Source organism: Caenorhabditis remanei, chromosome II (genome assembly GCF_010183535.1).
Source record: "Caenorhabditis remanei strain PX506 chromosome II, whole genome shotgun sequence".
Classification (NCBI taxonomy): domain Eukaryota; kingdom Metazoa; phylum Nematoda; class Chromadorea; order Rhabditida; family Rhabditidae; genus Caenorhabditis; species Caenorhabditis remanei.
The window spans coordinates 10,316,299-10,338,807 of NC_071329.1; the positions used below are offsets into that span (position 1 = coordinate 10,316,299).

Here is a 22,509-nt window from a genome sequence, read left to right on the forward strand (position 1 = left end):
GATCTGTAAGCCATCATATAGAAGTTAATCAGATGAATGAATTCTCGAAATACCTACCGTAATCCTTCTCATATCTTTCAACTCAGTCACTTTGGAATTTCTATATTTATGAATTGATCTACTTCTTGGATTCAGATCCTAAACCGGAACAATTTGAAACGACCCATGTGGAACGTTTTTCTGAAACTGAAAATCTAAAAAAGAAACCAATCACAAAGAAAGAATGTAACAAAAGGAACTGTTTCTGGTTCCAATCAAGAATCTATTTATTTCTAAAAAAAACAAAACAAAAAACCCAAACAAAAAAGTCAATTAATTAAACAGTCCGTTCTTTTTCCATTGTCAAAAAAAGAAAGGAGAGACCTACCGTAATCCTTGTTTCTCATAACCAAACCAGTCTCTCTCTCTCTTTCTATTTCTCAATTGTTCTTTCCTCTCTTCTATTTCTTATTCTAGACAGTACACGGAGTACCCAGAAAGCAGAAAGTTCTTTTAGGCTCCGCCCATTTGTTGGCACCCTGCCAACATGGTCTCAATAGTTGGTCGAAACTGCTGCCGTGTGAGAAGAAGAAGGAGAAGGAAAAGAAGAGGAGGAGTCACAACGCCCCGCCTACCTCTTCACTATAAAAGCGTTGCGTTGTCGTCGGCATATCGACTCTTTAAACTGATAATAGACACTGATAAAGAGACAAGGAATTCTATATATCCTTGAGCTCATTCCTCTCTTATTCTTCAAAAATGATCAGCATCATTCATCCATCCCGTGATACCCTTGAATTCGTCTCTTTCCGAAGATTCAAAAGATTCGAACCTTGTACGAGAGATCGATTCACTAAATGGTGAGTTTGAGCATTTCGAAAAGAGCATCTCAAGATGTTTCTTTGACTTTCTCAACCCTTTTTTCTTTTCTTTCAATTTCTCATTTTCTATATTTTCAGTGAACAATCAACTACAACAACATCAACAACAACATCATCTTAAATTCAAAATGATCTCCAATTCGACATGGTTTCCAACACGATTACATCTGAGAAACCACGACTTCTTGCCTCATCTGAAATTTGCTTTAATTCAACACCATCTTTCTTTCTGCGTCTCTCGCTATCTCTCCCTCCCAATTGTGATCCCAATTCCCACTTTTTGCCAAAGAAGAATCTCATACTGAAAAGCACAAATCATTTGTGCATTTGTACATATAATAAATGATGATTATCATTAAAAACTGGCTTGAGTTACATGGAGAAAATACCGTAGAAATGGAGATGGTTTTGAATTAGAGTGAATAGAGCTGGAAAGTTGATAAAGTGAAAGTTAATTTAACAACGCTTTTCATTTTCGAAGAATTCATTTCAAACTTAAAACAATGGTAACAAAAACAACTAACTTTTCGGTGAAACAAGAATTGTGAAGAAAAATTAAAAATTCAACAATAAGAGCAAAAACAAGATTTTCAATTAAGAAAAAAAACAATTGCCAAAACAAGGTAACAGTGAATTGATCTCTAAAACGCTCTAATAACTGTGTTTGGCTCCTCGTCTTCGAGCCCGTTCGGCTTCGTGCTCTTCACGTTCCGATTGCATTTTTGGGTTGAGAAGAAGATCAAATGATCCAGTTCCTCCACGTGGAAGTGCACCCATCACAATACGAGCAGACGGAGAGTTCACATTGTCTTCCTCGCCTGAAATCAAGTTACATCAAAAACAATTTTTCTAGTTCTGTGCGTAGATGTCAAAATGTGAATTGTAGTTCAATTCGGACGTTATCGTCTTATCAAACGAGTGCGAGCGCGAGGTATCGAGTGTGGGTGCTCCGCACGCTGACAATAGTTTCTTTCCAAGTACTTTAAACTGTGACGTCGTGAGGGGCTCTGAGAAAAATAAGGCTTCCTACGTCTTCTGCAACAATTAGATATTATTGTTGTTCTGTTCCGCTCTCAAATCCTTTCTCTCTATACGTAGCAATATTTGCTGAATATTGCTCATACACGTAGACTCATTCCCATAGATGAATAATAAAAACTGTAATCTTTGCCCTTTGCTGTTCAGAAAAATAGTATTAGTCATAGGAATGAATCACAGTGATGTAGAAAACGAAACATTTAAATTTCTGGCATTCAAAATAGAATGAAATCTGAAACAACACCTCGTTGAACTTGAACTTTTCCCCAGGTTCTCATACAAACATTGTGATCTCATTTTTTTAAAATAAAAATTAGTTTTTACTTTCCTTTTTCTAAATAGATCATGGCCTTATCAATTCACTTTCGGACACTCAGTGGGAACACACATCACACATCCTATGACTCCGAAGACACTCAAAAGAAAGGTATATTTTAGGTGCAGTTTCAAGGTAAGAATCACACGTGAAGGGCATCGTCAAAAATTATTTTCCTGTAACACCGGACTCTCTTTCAGGGAAACAACTGCTCGCGAAGTTAATTTGTCGGCTACTAATTTTTCGGTTGCGAAGAAAGAGTTGACGTCAAAATTCTTGCTTGAAACGCCAAAACAAGAATCTGAGAGTGAATCAACCTTTAAAAGTACGAAATACTGAGTGGACTACAACCGGCGGACAGGGTCACACTATCCAAACGATAGCAAAACTCTGAAGTGGTTACTACCACGTAGCTGTTTCTGTCATTACTGTCACCAATCATCATCGTCAACCACCTCCGTGATAGATGGAGATTGAAAAGGCGCTAAGCAGGCCAACATACACTATCACTAGTTGATGTTGCCTGCCAACCACATAATCAACAAAACAAAAATAAAACAAGTATTTCTTCTTCTTTTTCCCTATTTCTCATAGAAGATGGAGTACTCTGAAAATGAAGACGTCCACGGTAGAGAGAAGAGGAGCTGGTTGTTTGAAACGGTGCCCAAGTAAGTGGAACTGCTCGATAAGATTACGTCTTTGTAAGGTGTCACCCGTCGAAAATATGTTTTGACGGCTATAGGCAATTGCTTGTCAACTACAAGAATATTGAAGCAAAATCCTATACTGCAGACATAATCTCATTCCTATTAGACAGAAAAACAAGGAAACGAGTCACACATTCTTCCTGGTTGCAATCAACAATAAGATAAAATGAAAACACTAAAATTCTAATTTACGAAATTATACGAACACTGCGACGGCTTATTCACGTGAAAACAACTTCAGTATCAATCAGACCGCACGTGGTGAAGTACTCGTCACTTTCTCACAACCCACTATGTGACTGGTCAAGATCGAAGAGAAATGTTAAAAAAGAATTAGATGGCATCAAGAAATACCTTCCTTATTTGACAAACAAACTAATAATAACTGTGTTTCACCTGTATACGAATAAATCACTATCACAGTAGTTTAGATGTTACGATACTCGGGTTATATTCTGATTTCCAGTAAAATGTTTGGCAAATGAAGACGAGATTGTGCTTCGATCTCAGCGAGTGTGTAGTCCAGTTATTTCACCGCCGGTGACTAACATATGGTCTCGCCACGTCATTTCACGTGGTGAGGGGTGCTAATGTAAACAGATAACATGAAGATTTGTGCTCACTCCGTTTATCTTTTTCTCATGAACCATGATCTCTTGCAACTTCCGCATGTTCAATGAAAGGGAAGTCAGGAACACAACAACTTTCAAGCCAGATGTGACTTTTTTCTGCAAAAAAGCAGTCGCAGCAGCAACGACAGTGCTTGCAATTGGAGACGGGTAAGACGGCGTTCTTCAATGATCTTCACGCGTCATACACATGCGTGCAGAGACAGTGATTTTCACGGCGAAATGAGGGCCTGAATGTCTGAGGAAAAGCATCGGGGAGAGAAATGGGAGAAAAATAGAAAAACATAGTGGAATGAAAGTATACAGCTTAACAAAAACTACTTTTTTCCATTCAGACAGACAGAAAATCGTTCATTAGATCGCCTATTGATTGGACTTTGAAGGCCTACAGGAGAAACAAAGAACTTTGCTCATGAAAACAACCCTATAAATTAGAATCGCGTAGAATCTTCTTCCCATGACGAAAAAAACATAATAGTTTACTTTGTTACTCACTTTTTCCTCATGATCAATTTAACCGATCACCATAGATTTTTTGTCTCATTTTGATTCTTGAATCAAGAATCTTGATGTACATCCATTCCAAAAAGATAACCAACAAATATAAATTTTCAAATTTTGCTTCCTTCCTTCCCGTTCATCAACAATAAAATTGAGAACACTTTTTGATACCAATGATCGTTATCATTTTCTAAAGAGTGATTGACTGGATAACTTTGTGAACCCAGAATGAGGGGAAAGATGATAAATATCTCTTTTGCGATGGTGATCCTGTCTACTGCCGTTACCAAAAGATCACTGTTCATTGTGTCTTTTAAAACTGGTCATGATCTTCAAAGGACACAATTTCCTCCGAAAATTTCTGCAGAAACCTAATCTCACAACTTCCAAATTTTTCCGCTCAAAACGCCCTTGGTATACCACTCCCAAATTATCCAAGTATTCCAAGTATTTTGGGGGTCAGAAAAAGACAAACCTTGCAAGAGTGCCTCACGTAGAAATGCCATCGTCGTTTCGAATGTCATCTTTTGAAGAGGTGATGAACTGGAAGACATTGCTCCACGATTGAATGGTTGGATTTGTCCAGTGAATGTCATGTAATCGGCAGTTAAAGAAAGATGCCGTTTTGACACTTCGATACCGTAAACCGCAAACACATTGTTCATTTCCTGAAAAAGGATAATGTCATTTAGTTGGTTCCTTACAATAATTGCATTAAAACATTCTTCTTGGAATGTTTGGTGTATTGGATTTCAATCAGAAATGTTCAAATTGATGTTTTTAGTTGTCTCTATTCAATACCAATTAGGTTGCTTTTCAGTGATCCCTGCTGTTTCAGTTCTCAATTATTGAAAATATTTTTTTAACCTTGTGATATTCAAGACAACTTCCTCGTAGTAAATTACTAGAATTTGAACGAAAAGTCTTGTTCTTTGTCCCTCGTTCACTTTACAACTGTTTATCAACCAAAACTGGACTTGTTTTTCAGTGTGAACTTCTTCTAAATATAGCATGTGAGTGTTTCTCACCAATTTTTCTTCCTTGTCATCAAAAAATAGTTATGATTGAAACAATTGGTCCAATATTTCTACCCTTTTATAATAGTAAAAGTTAGGAAGAAATAGGGGAGGAGAGGTGGGAGGAGTAGGAGGAAAAGTTTTAATCACCTTCCACACTCTCCATCTTCAATCATCTTCATCACAAATAGTCAATAATCGATGAAAGAGAAGAGCACGTCTCAAAGAATATAGTCAGCGGAGACATCAGAAGAACGGGGCGCAGTGACGTCGCGAGATCAGAAAGAGACGAACACACATAATCGGCGACACTAGAAGACGACAAAGTCGATGCAGCGCGGTGCGACGACGGACACTGAGAGAAACACTTCGGACCGCCCATTCCTAAACAGCCTTTTTCTCTTTGAGTATCTCTTAGATCCACACTATTCTTTTAAGATACAGTTTCTACGGTGTCATTTAGAGAGAACGACATTTCAAGAGAAAAAAGATTCCTCACTGTGTCTATGCCTCACTAACACTAATCACTTTCTTTGAATTCGAAGAAGAAAAGGGTACCAGGCAGAGAGAGTGGAATGTAATTTCGGAACTCTCTTGAGGAAGTCCAGTCGAGGAAGGACACTGACGACTTTCGTGTCGATGTTTATGTGATGGTGGGTACTTGGCACTCGGTACCACCATGTATATGGTCTCAAGACAGGTGGATATTACTGGTATTCAACAAAGGAAATATTGACAAAGGTTTCGGACGGAGTGTTCTTTATCGACAACTTGCTTGTGATTAAAAAAATGTTTTTCCTCTATTTCAGATAAATCAACGTGAACACTGTCTTCTCCATTCAGCATGTGACACTACTTGCACTGTAACAGCTTCTGTAAAACGTCTACTTTCGGTCTTTTGACTTCGATTTGCAGCCGTTGTTGCCGAAAATAATTCGATGAAAAAACGTCTTTGTGTCTTGAAGCAATCTCATCACTCATTCGAGAAATCATTAAAGAAACCGGGCATTTCTTACGAGACAAGTTCAAAGTTTATCATCGCTCGTCTTTCGAAAGCTTCCGCAATTACGACGATTAGGAATTCGCGTTTCCTGCAGAGATCCGACCTCGTCTCCTTTTTCTTTACGAAATCTTTCGAAGATCAACTACGTCACTGAAGAACTCAAACTAATTTACAATATCTTCCAAAAAACAGGCAGACTTCATAGTCTTTTCGTGTTAACACGTGTCGTTCACATGGGAGTGTGAATGTAGTTCGCGCCAATACTCTCTCTTTCTTACTTCTCCTCGCTCAATTAATAGAAGATATATCACACTGACACGAGGAGAACAAAACGGACGCTATTTTTTTTATTACGGTGGCGCCTAGTGAAAGACGCCGCATCAAAAACGATAGAAACCATAAATCTTGAATCTTCCCTCTGTTCTCGGGCCGCCATGTGACATGCGTGGGAGAGTGTGTTAACGAAGCCACATCTGGTTCAGTTCAAGTTGAAGAAGACACAATTTTCGTGATATGTACCTGTGTGTGCGGTAAAAAGAAATTGATAAATCCATTGAATCTTGTAAAATAAGATATGAAAGCTCAAATTCGAAAGCCACAATATACTGTAATCCTGGACTTAATATCGCGATTGACATAATCAAGTACACTGGAGAGCACAAGTATGTAAATTTTTAAGATTTTGATTGAAAAAAATAACTTAAATTTTCATAAAACTTACAGTAGTAATAGCCTTGGAGCACGCTTCAACACCATAATTTTCGAGAATCAAATTCAGATCATTTGAGTACACTGAATTGACGTCGAGAACATCAGCATGTTTAAAGAAAGCAGCCAAATTGACTCCTTGAGTTTGCAGAATGATAACCTCTTTTCCGTTTTTCTGCTCTGTAGTTTCAACGCAACGCTCAATTCCAGGAGTTTGATGAACAATAAACAATTCGACTTCACTGTAAATGAAATAAAATAATAACTTTTAATATGAAATCAAACAAACTTTTCAACAATCGATGATACATCCATTTTAGTCTTATTTCTCAATGGAAGCTCGAATACAATTTCACACCACTTGTTCGATTTCACATCATAAGTATAAGAGGAAATGTTTTCGGATAATCGCTGGACCGCCTGAATTCTTGAAGAATTCACCATTTGTTCTTTTTCTCTTTCCTCGGTCTCCGGTCCTCCACCTTCTTTGTTCAAATCTTCTGTGTCTGAATCCATCGGCTCATCGTCGCGCTCACGAACTTCAACTCGTTCTTCATCTTCTCCTTCATAATCTGCTCCCTCATCACGATGTCTCTGATGAAGACGTGCCTCTGCAGCATCAGCATCTCTACCTCCTTCAGCTTCTTCGTCTGATGAATCCCCATTGTCTGGTCCTTGGATTCCACGCGACCTCTGCGCTCTAGTAAACTCAATTCCAGCAGCAGCGTTTCCTTGTCGCATTGTACGATGAGACATTTGCTGATAATCAGTAATCTCATTATACTTTTTCTTAATGGCTTGTGCAACGCGGAGAATAAATCTCTTTTCAATCTCCTCCATGATTTTAGCTCGCTTTAAATGACGTGCGCCTTGCTCTCGTTTTTCGGCAGCCAAAATTTCGATACGGAGATGATAGCGACGTGAAGATTGGCTGAAACATTGTATTGTTTGAACTGAAAATCTTAGAAGTCTCACTTTTCAGTCAGTGTGATCTTTTCTTCCAGAGAGAAATTTTTGAGCAATTGCTTTAAATAGACACGATCCAACTCTTGTTTGATTGCATCGATTCTCTCACGGGGTGTTCCAGTAATGACTGCAATAGAAGCACTTGGAGTAGCGATGCTTTTCGAAGCAGTCATCAGAATTTCTCGAAGGCGAGGGATTCCGAGGGTAACGTTCATTTCTCCTCTTCCGGCGAAATGGAAAGTGTTCAATGTCATTTGAGTAGATGGCTCTCCGATCGATTGAGCGGCTAGAAGACCTACGTTCTCTCCCGGATCAGCCAGCGATCGCATACCTGGAAAAAATTGTAAATTAATTTAAAAATTATTAATAAATTCACCTTTCCAATACAATGTCCGCTTCAGTGCATCATTTGGTTCTTCTCTTGTTTTCGTACAGAATCCTTCAATTTCGTCCAACATTTTCTCAGGAAGAGCTCCAAGTTTACATGTTGGGTTAAACCTCTCATCGACAGCTTCTGGACATTTTTTCGGAACTCCTCTGGCATATTCGGCTCGTTCTTCCAACGACAGTTCAAACCACATTCCTAAAATTCGCTTCTTGTCCAACCCAGCGTTTTCAGCCGAAAAATTCGTGAATGCGGAGAAATAGGACTTCTTTTCCGACTTAGATGCTTTCTTCTTCCACTTCGTGATCTTTTTGTACCGTTTCTCAGTTTCATTGACTCCGAAGTCGTTATCATTAACACCCTCTGGTTTCGAAGCAAGAGTAACTGCTTCCAAATTGTCTTCGAGGAACGGCATCGTCTTCTTATTCAAGAATGTAGCTTTTGTGGTGTCCATTCCATCTTCTCCGTATCTGAACTGAATTACTGATCCATCGTGATCTCTAACTGTTGAGTCGTAATGCACGCGAATTCCTTCGAGATGCTTGATGATACAACGTTGAAGATATCCGGAACGAGACGTTTTGACAGCAGTATCAATAAGACCTTCACGTCCAGCCATTGTATGGAAGAAAAGTTCTTGTGGATTCATTCCTGTCAAGAAACGTTGATCGATATAACCACCAGCTCTTGGTGATGGATCGAAGCATCGGAAGGAAGGAAGAGTTCTACCAGCAATAGTAACAGCCATACGTTTTCCTTCCAATTCAATTTGACCAAGACATCCAGAAATTTGAATAGCATTCACTGCAGATCCCTTGGCTCCAGATTGAATCATAAGCTGAAGAGCATTCTGTGGGAAAAGACGTAGAAGACCTGTTGGAACACAAGACTTTGTGATTGCGTCGTTGTATTTGGCGATTCCTTGTTTCATTCCAAAATCCAACATCTTAACATCTGTTCCTTGTCCACGTGGATTGCAGTAAGTAGCAGCAAGTGTTCTTTTGATTTCAGTTGGCGTAGCAGTGTCCGGAAGGCCAAATGCTGTTTTAACAACTTGATTTCCAATAGTTCGTGACTCCATAACAGCTTCTTTTCTCTTTCCATCTGCTTCTTTGACTACGAGAATATCAGCAACACCAAGAGTGAATCCGTGATACTGAAAAAAAGAATATGGTGAAGCAATTGATTTTATCAACTCTACCTGTAAATATGTTGTGAACAGTCTTGAAAAACATGATAGAAGTTGCACTCCACAACGATGTCCATAAAGTTCAAATGCACAATGAGCTAATCCGAATTGAGTAGCACCGAAATGAGCTTTATCGAGGACTCCAACTAGCAGTTCTCCTTGCCGGAATACCACATGCGATTCACTCATGTCGAAAGAAGGCTGATTGAATCCAGGAACAGTCCAGCAACTGAGCGGAGTTTTCGCTTTTCCGTCCAAGTTGATGAGGGGCTTTCCTTCAGGAATACAATTTTTGACAATAGTGGTCACAACTTGTTTTCCTGTCCAGAGTCGTTTTGGATAGAGAATTGTTGGCGGTGGGATTTCGATCCTTTTGGAATATTGAGCAAAAGAAGAAAGAACGAGATGCATAAAGTCTTCCTTATTCAAGAAACGATCTCGAAGAGTGAGAAGTACACCAGAAACAACGTGATCTTGAATCAGACCGAGAAGCGGTGTAGCATCTTTAGGAACCAAAAAGTTACTTCCGACGTTTGCAATCTCGCGAACCTCAGTTTGGGCAATATGTGATTGTACTAAATGTCCATTCATTTCGTCTCCATCGAAATCAGCATTGTAAGCTTTACATGGCGCGTAGTTCATTCGAAGAGCTCTTTGTCCAGTGAGAACTCTTGCTCGATGACCCATAATTGATGGTTTGTGAAGAGATGGTTGACGATTCATCATAATCATATCACCGTTCTTCATATGCCTCAAGACTTTTGGCGTTTGACGAACACTTTCAGTTGTTGCTGCATTCAACGTTTTCGCAAGATGATATCGTCTCTTCTTCTCATCGGGTTTATCTCCAAGCATTGTCTTCTTTCCAGATGGCTCCACGAAGAAATTAGCTCCTGGATGTTGGTGAGGGCCTTTCTTCAACAGTTCTTTCATCTCTTTCATGTTGAAGGCATTCACTGGTTCGGTGAAAGTGAGTTTTTTGGCGAAAATATCCGGAATACCGATTTCATCAATATCAAGATATGGATCTGGAGTAATGACCGATCTACAAGCAAAGTTAACACGTTTTCCCATCATGTGCATTCTGAACAATCCCTGTTTCTTTTCAAGAATCTGCTTGATTCCAGCGATGCTGTCACGATCTCCTCTGTTCAAGTCTTGATCAAAAATAGCATTTGCACGAAGTTGTAGTTGAAGATAAGCATCGTGCATTTGAGCGTTGATAGTTTTTCCTCGCACTCTGTTTGCAACCAGTTCTTTCAGCTGAGCGCTCTTGTCCCCTTTCATGATGAGTGAAATAGCAGAGATTGTTTCAGTGGCTTCAAGTACTTTGCGAAGATTAAGAGTTTGTGGATCTTCATATTGGGCTCCTTTGAACATTCGAATAGGACGAAATTTCTTTGGGGGCACTAAAATTCTTTCTAAGAACAATCCATCTAATGGACAAACCATGTCTCCTCCATTCAACTCGTCCACAAGCATCGGAAACAGTTTCAGCAGTAGATTTCCATCGTTCTTAAACATCATTCGGAAATGCTCTCGGACTTCGGCTCCTCTCCAAGCAAGTTTATCACACTCTCCACTTCTAACGTTTTTCATTTGCAGCTCTAGACTTCCTTCATCTAAATCAACAACACTTGCGTTTACTTCGACATGTTTATCTTCCTTTTTTTCATCTTCATCTGTTGATGGTGATGATTCCTCATTGTATCCAATATCTCCAATAATAGACATTTTCTTGGATTTTTTACGGGCACCAGTGAAATCGATAAGAATTGAACGAGCACCGTCGTTTCTCAGAGTTCCATTACGATTTTTGCATAATGGACACTTTTGAAGTCTTTTGAATAAGTGGTTTCTGAGGAACTCAGTGATAATGTCTTTCTTCAGTTGAACACCGTTTTTCGTCGGTATAGATTTGAATTGGGTCAGTTCCGAAAGAGGTTTATTGGCCAGCTGAGCAATACAAACGTCCATGGTGGTATCGATATCTTCATCGTTAAGCAGATCGCAATTTTTGATTTTTTCACGAAGAATCGATTCGAGATCAAGCGCCACATGCTCTACGCCTAGATCGAAGCAACGTAACTGGGCGAGTAGAATGCGTGCACTGCCGCTATCTCCTTTGCATGTCAAACGGTGGCAGTGAACACAAGAACCTTTCAAAAGCTGAAAACGAGGTTTTGCAAGTGAGAAACATAAGTTATTTGGACTCACATTGTACGTAAATTGAAAGAGAAGTGGATTGAAAACTGGAACAGCTAGTTGAATATGTCCCATGTGGCCTGGGCAATGTCTCTCGTACTGATTACACGTCAGACACATATCGAAATTATTGTCCGGACCAAGAATAGGATCATACAGACCGCCAGCAATAGGGTGACCGACCTGAAAAAATAAGTTCATCATGAGGTTCTTGATAGTGATAGTTACCTCATCAAACGTTTTTGTCTGTGTGACTTTCAGAACACTGAGCTTATCGATTTCATGTGGGAAGTAGCTTCGAAGCTTGAAATTCGAAAACTGCATATACGGCTCCTCGCCATTTCGGACGAAGAAGTCCATTTTACCCTGCAATACAGTGTTTTAATCATAAATCATCAATCAGAGGGCTAAAAAGGCGCTTTGAAAATAACAATTTTTAACGACTATTTTCTTATTTGGAAAAATTTAAATTTTCTAAAATATACCTCTGAAATTACAGAAAAATGATAGGAATTAAAAAAATTATCGAAAAGTTCCGCAAACACTGAAGTAAGGAAAAGTGAACCGTTGCGCTGAATTCTACGCGCAAAGTTTGCCGAGTCGACACACGTGTGTAAAGTAAAACGGTTGTATTAAAAATTTGAAGATGATATCACAAACTGAAGGGAAACTAATTTTTATGGAATTAAAATCGAAGCAGTAATGTGAACAGTTGTTCTTCAATCAACATTAGCAAAACAACAAACATTGGTTCAGCCATAGAACACAGAATGCGGATACTCTTAAGTGATAAGTCTTAAGTCTTAAGTGAAGGTCCGGTAATTTGGACGAGGTCCCTCGAAAGAGTCGAAAGAAATCAAAAATGTATCAAATCTGAAACTATAATTATAATTCCGTTAGCACAATACAAGTTTTTACGACCGTTGCAATACGTAAAACACACACTTTTAATTTTCAGGTGATAAATTTCACACCTTTTTTTTCTGATTTCCCTTACATTTCTATCTGTTGTCTCGTACTAGTTCTGCTTCCTATTGGCACGTAACGGAGTACAAAATTTGTTCTGCGAATTTGAAATATACGAATTCTGATTCTGATTTGACTAAACGAAAACGAAAACGAAGTCTTGAGAACTCAAAAAGCAATTTTTCCGTGGATATCTACTTGCATATACAGGTTCATCTTTTCTGTTTCTCTTTGTTACCTTTTGTCACTGTTCATTCACTAATATGTAGTTTCGAATAAGATTTGTTATTGATTTAGTGGAATATCTGATTTTTCCAATTGTAATACTTTAGTATATACACTTTTCAACTCGCAGGTATACCAGAACGGTTATACTGAACATAAACTAACATTTCTCACTTATCAGACCCGGAAAATGAGTTTTTATCAAATTATCAGTCAATTTTGTCAGACAACGAGTTGGAACGAAAATCGATAAAAACAGGGAATGATGACGATAATCAAGAGACTCCTAATAAGATTATCATAAAACAAAATGTATTTTATTGTGCAACAATTCAATTAGCTTATTTTATTCTAAATAGTACTCTCAAAATGGCACATTTCGGAGCAAGACCTTTTAGAAAGTGAGTTTTTACTTTGAGTAAATATCAGAATGATCAATGGAAAACTAAGGAATTAGTCAAAAGTTTATTGAAGTCGTGGGATAATAAAAGGATTTCGATCCTCCCACGACCCTGATTTTCCCTTCTCGGAAGGCGGTATAAATATGGAATATTCAGCTTTCTCGTCGCCGAGTTTTCATTATTGAAATTTTCTCTTCTCTTTCTTTTTTTGAAATTCAGAAGTTATACACTATTTATATGACATCATTTCTTTTCAAAGAGGTTTGCAAGAAGTGAATAAAAATCTGGAAAGAAAAGTCATTGACGTCAGAAAACCGCCCGCAGAGAAACTAATCTTTAACGGCACAAAGATTGAACTTTTCGAATGGTTCAGCTAATCTTATATATCCGGAGTCAACTGATTAATTCCGTCTTTATGTTATTATTCATTGAAAGTTGTTGGTTTCCGGTTCATTAATGTTTGCAAGTTGGCTCACAGAGATTATCAAAAACATAGAGATTATGAGACATGGAACAGATCTCAAGTCGGGAAGAAAGCTTGATTAAGAGCTGATTGGAAAATGAGTAAAAAATCACTGCCAGATGATTTTAGAAGTTTCAAAGTGAACGTTCAAGCTTGAAAAAGTAGTTTCGGGAATGTTTCATATATTTCAAGTGTTGATAAGTTCTCGTCTGTGAAAAGTTTTCGCGTCTTCTAAAAATGATGGAGATGTTCAAAAAGAAAACAAATTAATCTTTGCCTTTTGACTCATCAAATACAAGGTTTCTTTTTCGTTTTTTCACATGCACTCTAATCTATTCACACGTGCTCTCTGCCCTTCGATCTAAATCCATTATCAAATAAGTCCCACATTTTCTCTGAATCTCTTAACACTCTACCAAAAAAGAAGAAGGATATCAGATTAGTAGTTACCTCTTCTTCAGCTTCTTTTTCTTCTTCTTCAGCTCAAAAACTAGAATTCCCTCCCTGTTATTATTCACTACTTTTCTTCATTTTCCCCTTCTTATTTCTCTAAAAATGCCTCGTCGCAAATCAATAAGAAGGTAAATCGTTGTCGTTTTCGTCGTGTCTTTTCTTCTTTTTTTTCTAAAACTGAATTCGTTTTGAATCGGCTCAAGGTAAGACTCGTTTCAATATCTATTCCCGTTTCAGTTTACTTTATTTTCATGGATTTGTTGTATAATATCTTGATTTTCAAGAGCAAAAAAGAAAGAGAAGCTGATTCCAAGAAGTATAATTATATTGAGCTGAAAATATTGTAGTTCAAAATTGTGAAACTGAAAATCGAAGGGATTAAATGCGCTTTTTGTAGAGCTATGGGAGCATTTTTATACATTAGTATTGAGCAGATTGGGCCTGAATTTCATACATTTCATACCGTAGTTCTGCTATAAACTGTTAGAATTTTTATATGAAGACGCCTAACTTGTCAGAAAATCAAGCAATGAAACTAGGAGCATCTACCCCTTTTGTAGATTTTCTGCAAGTTAATCATTTTAAAAGTTGCCATCTTCACCTTTATTGAATGGAATTTTCTTCAAAAAATCGACTTAAAGTTATAGTGGAGCTAAGTTGTGAATTAAATCCTTCGAAAGTTTCTTGTCTTTTCTTGTTCTGAAAAGTGCATTGATCTCTTATTCTCTATAATTTTCAAACAAAGTCCTGATTCTTTCGAGTTCTAATCTTTGATAACTGATTTTTCTTTTCCTTTTTCTCTTGAAAATTTTCCAAAATCTCACACCCTATAATTAATCACAGTCTGTTGATTCAAGACGCAGTAAATGTTGTGTTATCACATTCACATTTTCTTTATTTTTCTAAAAGGAACCGAACGAAATCCGATGAATTCGAGTGTTTTCGAGGTCTTCTTCGCTTTCTCATATACGTATTAATTCATTCCGAACAGGGAAAAAAACATTGAAAATGAATCGATTTGTTTCTTTTTTTTCTTTTCACGGAGCATACAAATGCTCATGAAAACTTTATCATCTACACTTCTAGTTCTTTTCTTTTTCTCTTCGTTGAAATAATTCTCTGAAAAATTGGGACGAAAAAAAATCCCGACTTACTCATTTCCTGTTTTGTCGTCGTCTTATTCTCGATTAAAATCCGATTTTTGTTCGAATTTGTAGCAAAAATATGCGACCGTAGTCCGGATTTATTTGTGGTATAAGCAAGTGACCAATGTGTGGGTGATTCCATATTTTGAATAGACACAAGTCAGAAGAAAGAAAACGAAATTAGTTATTTTTTTTATTTCACGACACATCATCAATTTTCAATTTGAGTCATCTCAGTTGACGCATATCTGTCACATTTGTCGATTTTCCATAAATTGTTGCCTAGCAATCAGTTTTTTTTTGAAAAAAACCTTTGTTAGAAAAATCGAGAGAAAACTAAATAGACTTTATAGTTGAACCTTTTGATTTTAGAATCTCAGATAAATGGTATCTGAAATATGAGTTTTATTGAGTTCTTTATACGAAAGAACGAATATTTAGATAGAGAACTTCAATGTTTCCCAAAAGGTTTTGGTTTCTCATTTGATTTGTTCAATCAAGAAAACCTCTGCTCATTTCTTCAAAACTAATTATCTCCTGGGAATGCTTTCTTCAAGAAAATGAACTTTTTTCAAAGTAAAAAGTTATCATTAGAAGTTTCATATTCTTTTGAACTTTCATGGCAAACGAAGTAGTGGTGGATATCTTTTCCTTGTTTTTTTTTCAATTCAAAGTGGAGATCAATTTGCATTTTCTTTATCAAGGTGGAGTATCTGCACACTTTGATAGTTACGTCCACCTTTTCCCATTCCATTTCCCCTTTTTCCATTATATTGGTATGTGTTGGAGCATGCTCCTTTTCAGTTGACGTCAAAAAGATAGAAAATACGACAATGACTTGAAATAGAGCTCATTCGAGTACCCTTCTCTCGAAAATCATTGTAGATCAAGAGACAAATCAAAATGAGAAAAAAGAAGAGAGAGAATGAAAGAAACCTTATAATGAATCCTCTCATCTCTTTCTCTTTTGGTGTCATCTCATTGCGTTCGTAGTAAAAAATCAGCCTAATACCATTGTTTTCTCCTTTTTTTATTATTTTTAATCAATATTAATTCCAGAATGCTGACGACAAGTGGGTATCCAAATGGAGCTTCGTTGCGTTCATCTATTGACGATTCACCCCAAGATCAGAATGAAGATGAATCGGAAACTTTTCTACTTGGAATGGTAACTGGTGATGGATTAGGAAAGGTTCGTTTTTATTCAGTTTTTCTTATTTTTTCATAAGTATAATTTAAATCTATATTGATCTTATTGGGAGTCTGATCGTTGTAAAAACATATGTTCACCTACTTCTACAGAAAAAAACTATTATTTATGTCAACTAACAAACGTTTTTGTACGTAGTTTTTCTAGAAACTACATTTATGATTTATGAATTCGTAGTAGTATTATATTCGAATTTTCATGTAGGAATGACGGAAAACTCGAATAGAAGTCGTCAGAACGAGCCAGAAGATCTGGAATTGTAGTTTCAGTGCGCTCAAAAACAGAAGTAGAAATTGGCGAGCTCTCTGAACGCGTAGAATTTCCCACAAGAATTTTTTTTTCAAAATGAATTTGCTAACCAGGACTTGGATTATTTTTAGTATGATGTTCACTTCCTTATTTTGTTTTTTTTGTTCTTTTACTCTTGATCTAAAGTAATTCCCTTCAGCTTTAAGATGTTCTAATCCCACTAGATCCTTTGTATCATCTAGAAATACTATCAGTCTTTAATCTCTCTTTTTTTCGATCTGGAATAAATTTCAGAGCTCCCTTTCGAGGTGAGCTCAGCGAGCTCCGGAGCAAGCGTACTCAATCGGTGTGAAAGAGAAAAAAAGAGTGAGTAGTGGAGGTGGAGTCCTCTCTAACCTCTTCATTCCTTTCACGCTTTCTTTTTCTCAGCCATCGACTGATATTATAGTTTATATTTCTCTCGTTTATGAGAGAAAAACGAAATTACTGAATCAGAATGGACTGTACTTTGCGTCCGTTGATGTTCGTGCAAGAGGTAATTTTTCAAAAAATCTTCAACTTTGAAAACAATTCGGAAAGTATTTTAAAAATTCAAACTAATTTTTCTCAATTATATGAGCTCTTCTGTTTTTTTTTACAAAAGTAATTAGTATTATTTCACTTTCAAAAATTGAAAAATCTAGACAATTGATCTCTTGATTTCACTTTTATGTAGCTAAAAGCTCCAAGAAAAACAATTAGTTTTGCACACATTCTATGCACAATTTTACGAGTTCCACGGTAATTTGGTGTAATTGACTTTTGATCTGAACTTTAGAAATAAAAATACCTGATTTTTTCACAAGTTTATTCCAACGTTCAGTAGCGGCAGAAACAGGTAAGTTCCTAAGAGAATCAACATTTTAGTGTTAGAATTATGAAAAATGTTTCAAAATGATTCGATAACTTAATCAAATTAATCTTCTTTTCTCGTAAATGTTCATGATCTATTTTTGAGTTTCTAAACTTGGATAATTTGAAGTAAGCCTCGTTTCGAAAGATCACAAAATCACCTGACAATCTTAAAAGTCTATAAATATTTAAAACAAGAACTTTATAAGGACAATATCCAATCAAATATACACTCTCAATCAGAATTTAATTTCCATTGAGATTTCACAGGAAATAAAAAAGAAAAGGTGATGTGTCATCTCATCAGTTTCTTTTCGTTTGAACAGGGGAAAAACTAATTTCCGATTGGATGTTCCGAGCACAAGCTTTCTGTCTAGAGCGAGTATCAAATGAGTTTTTCGTTATCTTCTTTTATCTGAATGGAGGGATTCTCGTAGATTTCATTATTGCTTTCCATTCATCTCAGTGCTCTGAAAATGTTTACTTCAATACAATATTCTCGAACAGGATTATGGTAGAAGGAATACTGTAGCTTTTTCTTTTTTTTTACAAAGGAACACAACATCCTTCTAGTAGCTAACCTAATGTCAGGTTCTTATTTGCAAACGTTCGTTCATATTTCTACAAAGAATTCGGAAGAAATACTTCCTTAACGACAAAACCGTCATGTAATGAGTATTTGAGAACGTAGGTGGAAGCTGATAATCGTTCAGATTTGCATTCCCTTCCCAACTGGTGATTATCTTTTTTTCGAAATTTTTAGCCACGTTTTGTCTCCAAATATTTATTTGTCTGACGTTTCACATAAAAGTTTTTTTTCGAGTAAAAACTTGAAACTCAAAAATCAAAGAAGCACAAACTCTTTATTTTTGGACTTATTTTCCTCTTATCACAACGGATTAATCTTTCTCTCTTATCACTTTCTTTCCCTCCATATAGTTTCTTTTTCTGTTATGACCTACCAAGTGGGTCTTTTATAAAAAGTCAGTAAAAGAGCAACTCATACCACATGCATTCATAATTATTCTCTCCATCTGCTACCCATTTCTGTTCTTATTCTGGCTGATGTATTGTGCATAGTGTAAAGAATGTACAATTCATTGGATCGTCGCGGTAGTTTAACCATTGGCACATGGGAACTACGCGATATTCTTCATCCTCCCAGAAGAAAAACGTATGATACTTTGGAGGAGGTAGGCACCAATTAAGAGGTACGATTCTCTGTTTTTCACAATTTTTATGTGCCCAAGATATCTAATAGTAAAGAAAGGAGTTGCTCTTAAATTATTTTGAAAACATCTATCGTGTAGTAAATAGTTAAGTGCTTATTTACTTAACATTCTATTTATATATATTCTCTATTTGTGAAATCAAAAATTATTTGAAACAAAACCGCTCTGTTTTCTCGACACTTTTTGATCTCTTCCAATTCTGTTTTTCTCTTTGGAAGAAGAGTTCATCGTCGGATTACCAGGGGGCTAAAAGCCAAATCTTTATACATATTCTCTCATATTTTCTAGACATATTCTCAATCAGTCAACTATTATTATGTCGAACAATCTTCCACCTCCATTCAAAAAATGAGTCACTAGAAAAATTCAGTCAGCTAGATATCAGGAAATGTACATCATAGATGAAATACTCATTTCTCATTTATACAAATTTGAAAATGTTTCAGATGTTCAATGCTCGTTACCGAAATATAAAGGAGAAGAAAGCAGCAAAGATGACATATCGAGCATTGATTTACAATTGTCTGGAACGACCAACTGGATGGAAATGTTTTCTGTATCATTTCAGTGTGTTTCTGATCGTTTTGATTTGTCTTATCTTATCTGTTTTATCAACTGTTGAAGAGCATAGTCATTTTGCTGCGGAACTTCTTTATATTCTCGTAAGTTACATGACTCACAGAGACATTCGAATTGCTAGATTTCAGGAAATATTTCTCGTTATTTTCTTTGCCATTGAATATATTGTCCGGTTATGGTCAGCTGGATGCAGATCAAAGTATATTGGATTCTGGGGAAGACTGAAGTTTGCCAGGAAACCAATTTCTTTCATTGGTTTGGTACCCTTTCTATTCAACTCTAACATAAAAATGTTCAGATCTCTGCGTTGTTCTTGCCAGTTTAACAGTTATTTGTATAGGAAGTGAGGGCCAAGTATTTGCAACGAGTGCTATCAGAGGAATCCGATTTCTCCAGATTCTGCGAATGCTTCATGTGGATCGACAAGGGGGTACATGGTAAGGTTTTCGAAAATAGTGGAGTCTAGTTGAATTACTCGGAGAGAGACTGGATGTCGGAAAACGTTACTATAGAAACCAGAAGTTCTGGAAATAAAAATGTTCCGAAATATGTATTTTGGACATTTATCTAACTGTTCGCACATTGCAAACCACTTTAACAGAACATAATTAGAACTTTGAAAAATAACTGTTTTGGAAACAAATATTTCATTTTGAAGAACTCACACAAAGAATTCCATTATTTCTAGGCGACTCCTCGGATCCGTTGTATTCATTCATCGTCAAGAATTGATCACAACTCTTTACATTGGTTTCCTTGGTCTCATTTTCTCAAGTTATTTTGTTTATCTAGCCGAGAAAGATCATGTGGGAGTGGACGGGCGTCAAGCATTCACAAGTTATGCGGATGCACTTTGGTGGGGAGTGATAACAATGACAACAATCGGATACGGTGATGTCGTCCCTCAAACATGGACTGGACGAATCGTCGCTTCTTGTTTTTCTATTTTTGCCATCAGTTTCTTCGCTTTACCAGCTGGAATTCTCGGATCTGGATTTGCGTTAAAAGTACAACAGAAACAGAGACAGAAACACTTCAATCGTCAGATTCCTGCTGCAGCAACATTAATCCAATGTCTTTGGAGATGTCATGCAGCAGAAAAAAGAATATCTGCCACTTGGAATGCACACGTGGATCCGTTGGCTCATGAAACAAAAGAGACACATCATGGACATGGAAAGAAGCAATCATCCATGGACTATAGTAATGTTTCAAGAAAAAGACAGTTATTCAAAAAACAGTGAGTTTTATTCTTTCATTTTGATTTTGGAAAATCTAATTTTATTGAGTTTCAGATCGAGTCTCGTGAATACTTTCCGTAGAAAAGGTTCACCTTCTGCTGATGTTGAAATGGGAGAGATGAATCATCAAGAACGTCTTCTTCGCCATGAACGGAACTCGGATACAGATGACGAGAAACGAGTATATCGAGTTGGAACAGATATAGAAATAGAATACGAAACAGAAGAAGCGAATACTCCAACAAAACTACATCCAGATAATCATATCAGCCATGTTTGTGAATTGACAGAAGCACATCGAAATGCAATCAGAGCAATTAGAAAAGTGAAGTATTTTGTAGCGAGAAGAAGATTTCAACAAGCAAGAAAACCGTATGATGTACGAGACGTTATTGAACAATATTCACAAGGACATTTGAACATGATGGTCAGAATTAAAGAATTACAGAGGAGGTCAGTTATAAAATGATCTATTTCTCGAATTGTCAAATTCAGATTGGACCAAACACTTGGAAAACCAGGACAATACGATGGAAAAGGGTCTCGAAAGGGTCACCCAGTGACGATTGGTTCCAGATTGTCGCGTCTAGAATTGCAGGTATTTCAATGAAATTTTAGTGGGCTGATAACACTTGAAATTGATAAGGTTTTATTTGAATTTCACACCTTTTTTGATCATTTGTGCTGAATTCATAAGAACTCGTAAAAAAGGAAGATTCTTTCATTCGTGTTCAAACAATTATTGACAGTTCCAGATGAACTGAAACTGATATTTTTATATTTCAGATGTCGAGTCTCGATCGAAAAGTAGAGTCTAGTAATCGAACACTGAATGCTCTTTATCGACTCATGGCCGACAGAAACTCGTTGACAATTTCTCCGTCACCTCCAGCATTGATAAGTAGACCAGTGTCACCTGCTAACTGTTTATCACCAAGAGATCAATTGTCTCCAACAAGTATCAGCAGTCAAAGGTCAGGATCTCCAAGTTATACACTGGATCCGAATGGATGGCATTGATCTACAGCTACAGTATACTTTTACTCTCCTCAAATTATCATTTGTTCTTTTTTGTCAGTTTGAATAGCTTGTTTTCAAAACAAATTAATAGCATAATACTGATAAAAAACAAAAAACAAAAATCTTTAAGTTTTAAATATTGATTACCGGTATTCCTTCCCCTTTCCCTCTCTCTCACTCTTTTTGTTTTCTTTTTATGATGACCCATTCCATTTTCGATTGTTTTTCTTGTTTCTGTGGTTCATAACTTCCGGTTTCGAATTGGAAATGTCGATGCTATTGAAATGTCCAAAATCATTGACATCGAATAATTCAGCAATGAATGTTTTAATTTTTAATGCCATTATATTTTAAGAGTTAACAGTCCGATACCACAAACATCCGAAGTTGCCGCTGCGACGTTGTTGAAAAAAGTACTTTCATCCATCAAATACAATTAGACGTCGTCTCCGAATGATTCCTTCAACTTGCTAACCACTGTTCCCACTATCCGTTCCTAATGATCTCCTACACGCTGTTTTTAGTGCATTTCTGAATTGTCAGTTCAGGAAATTTTGATGGATCCCTACACAAAAGTTCGTCCTTAAATGTGTAATGCAAATTTATTTTATCCCTATCAACTTTGTTAACCACATAAATCTGTTCTCAGGTGGAATATCACATTTGCATGGGAGTGGGCATGGCCCCGCGTGGGGGCGGGGCGAGGCTTCCTTGCACAGAAAAATTGAATTCATAATACACCTATTCACGAAGAAAAAGTGCAAATTAAAATGCCACTTTTTGCATTTTAGTGCAATTCACGAATGCACTTTAATGTGCATAAAATACACTGTAATTTGCATTAAAACACGAATTAAAAAGCACATCGTGGCGAGACGCCCACGCGAAATGACGAAAAGACATGCGCCTTT

General features: G+C 36.8%; 2 protein-coding genes across 2 annotated transcripts; one reads left to right on the forward strand and one right to left on the reverse strand.

Annotated features, from left to right (window-relative positions):
- Positions 1-1,511: 1,511 nt before the first annotated feature.
- GCK72_005807 (uncharacterized protein) lies at positions 1,512-11,883 on the reverse strand (the record flags this gene model as incomplete). The annotated part of the gene is made up of 9 exons (XM_053725349.1): positions 1,512-1,678; positions 4,527-4,719; positions 6,792-7,020; positions 7,068-7,709; positions 7,754-8,075; positions 8,121-9,285; positions 9,331-11,487; positions 11,536-11,706; positions 11,752-11,883. The coding sequence occupies 9 exons, from the start codon at positions 11,881-11,883 to the stop codon at positions 1,512-1,514; spliced, it is 5,178 nt and encodes a 1,725-aa protein (XP_053589543.1).
- A 4,353-nt stretch (positions 11,884-16,236) lies between these two features.
- GCK72_005808 (uncharacterized protein) lies at positions 16,237-21,598 on the forward strand (the record flags this gene model as incomplete). Its single annotated transcript, XM_053725350.1, has 8 exons — positions 16,237-16,368; positions 19,205-19,420; positions 19,466-19,592; positions 19,636-19,774; positions 20,026-20,577; positions 20,633-21,031; positions 21,074-21,176; positions 21,365-21,598. 8 exons carry the CDS (start codon positions 16,237-16,239, stop codon positions 21,596-21,598), a joined length of 1,902 nt encoding a protein of 633 aa, XP_053589544.1.
- Between the last annotated feature and the right edge of the window lie 911 nt (positions 21,599-22,509).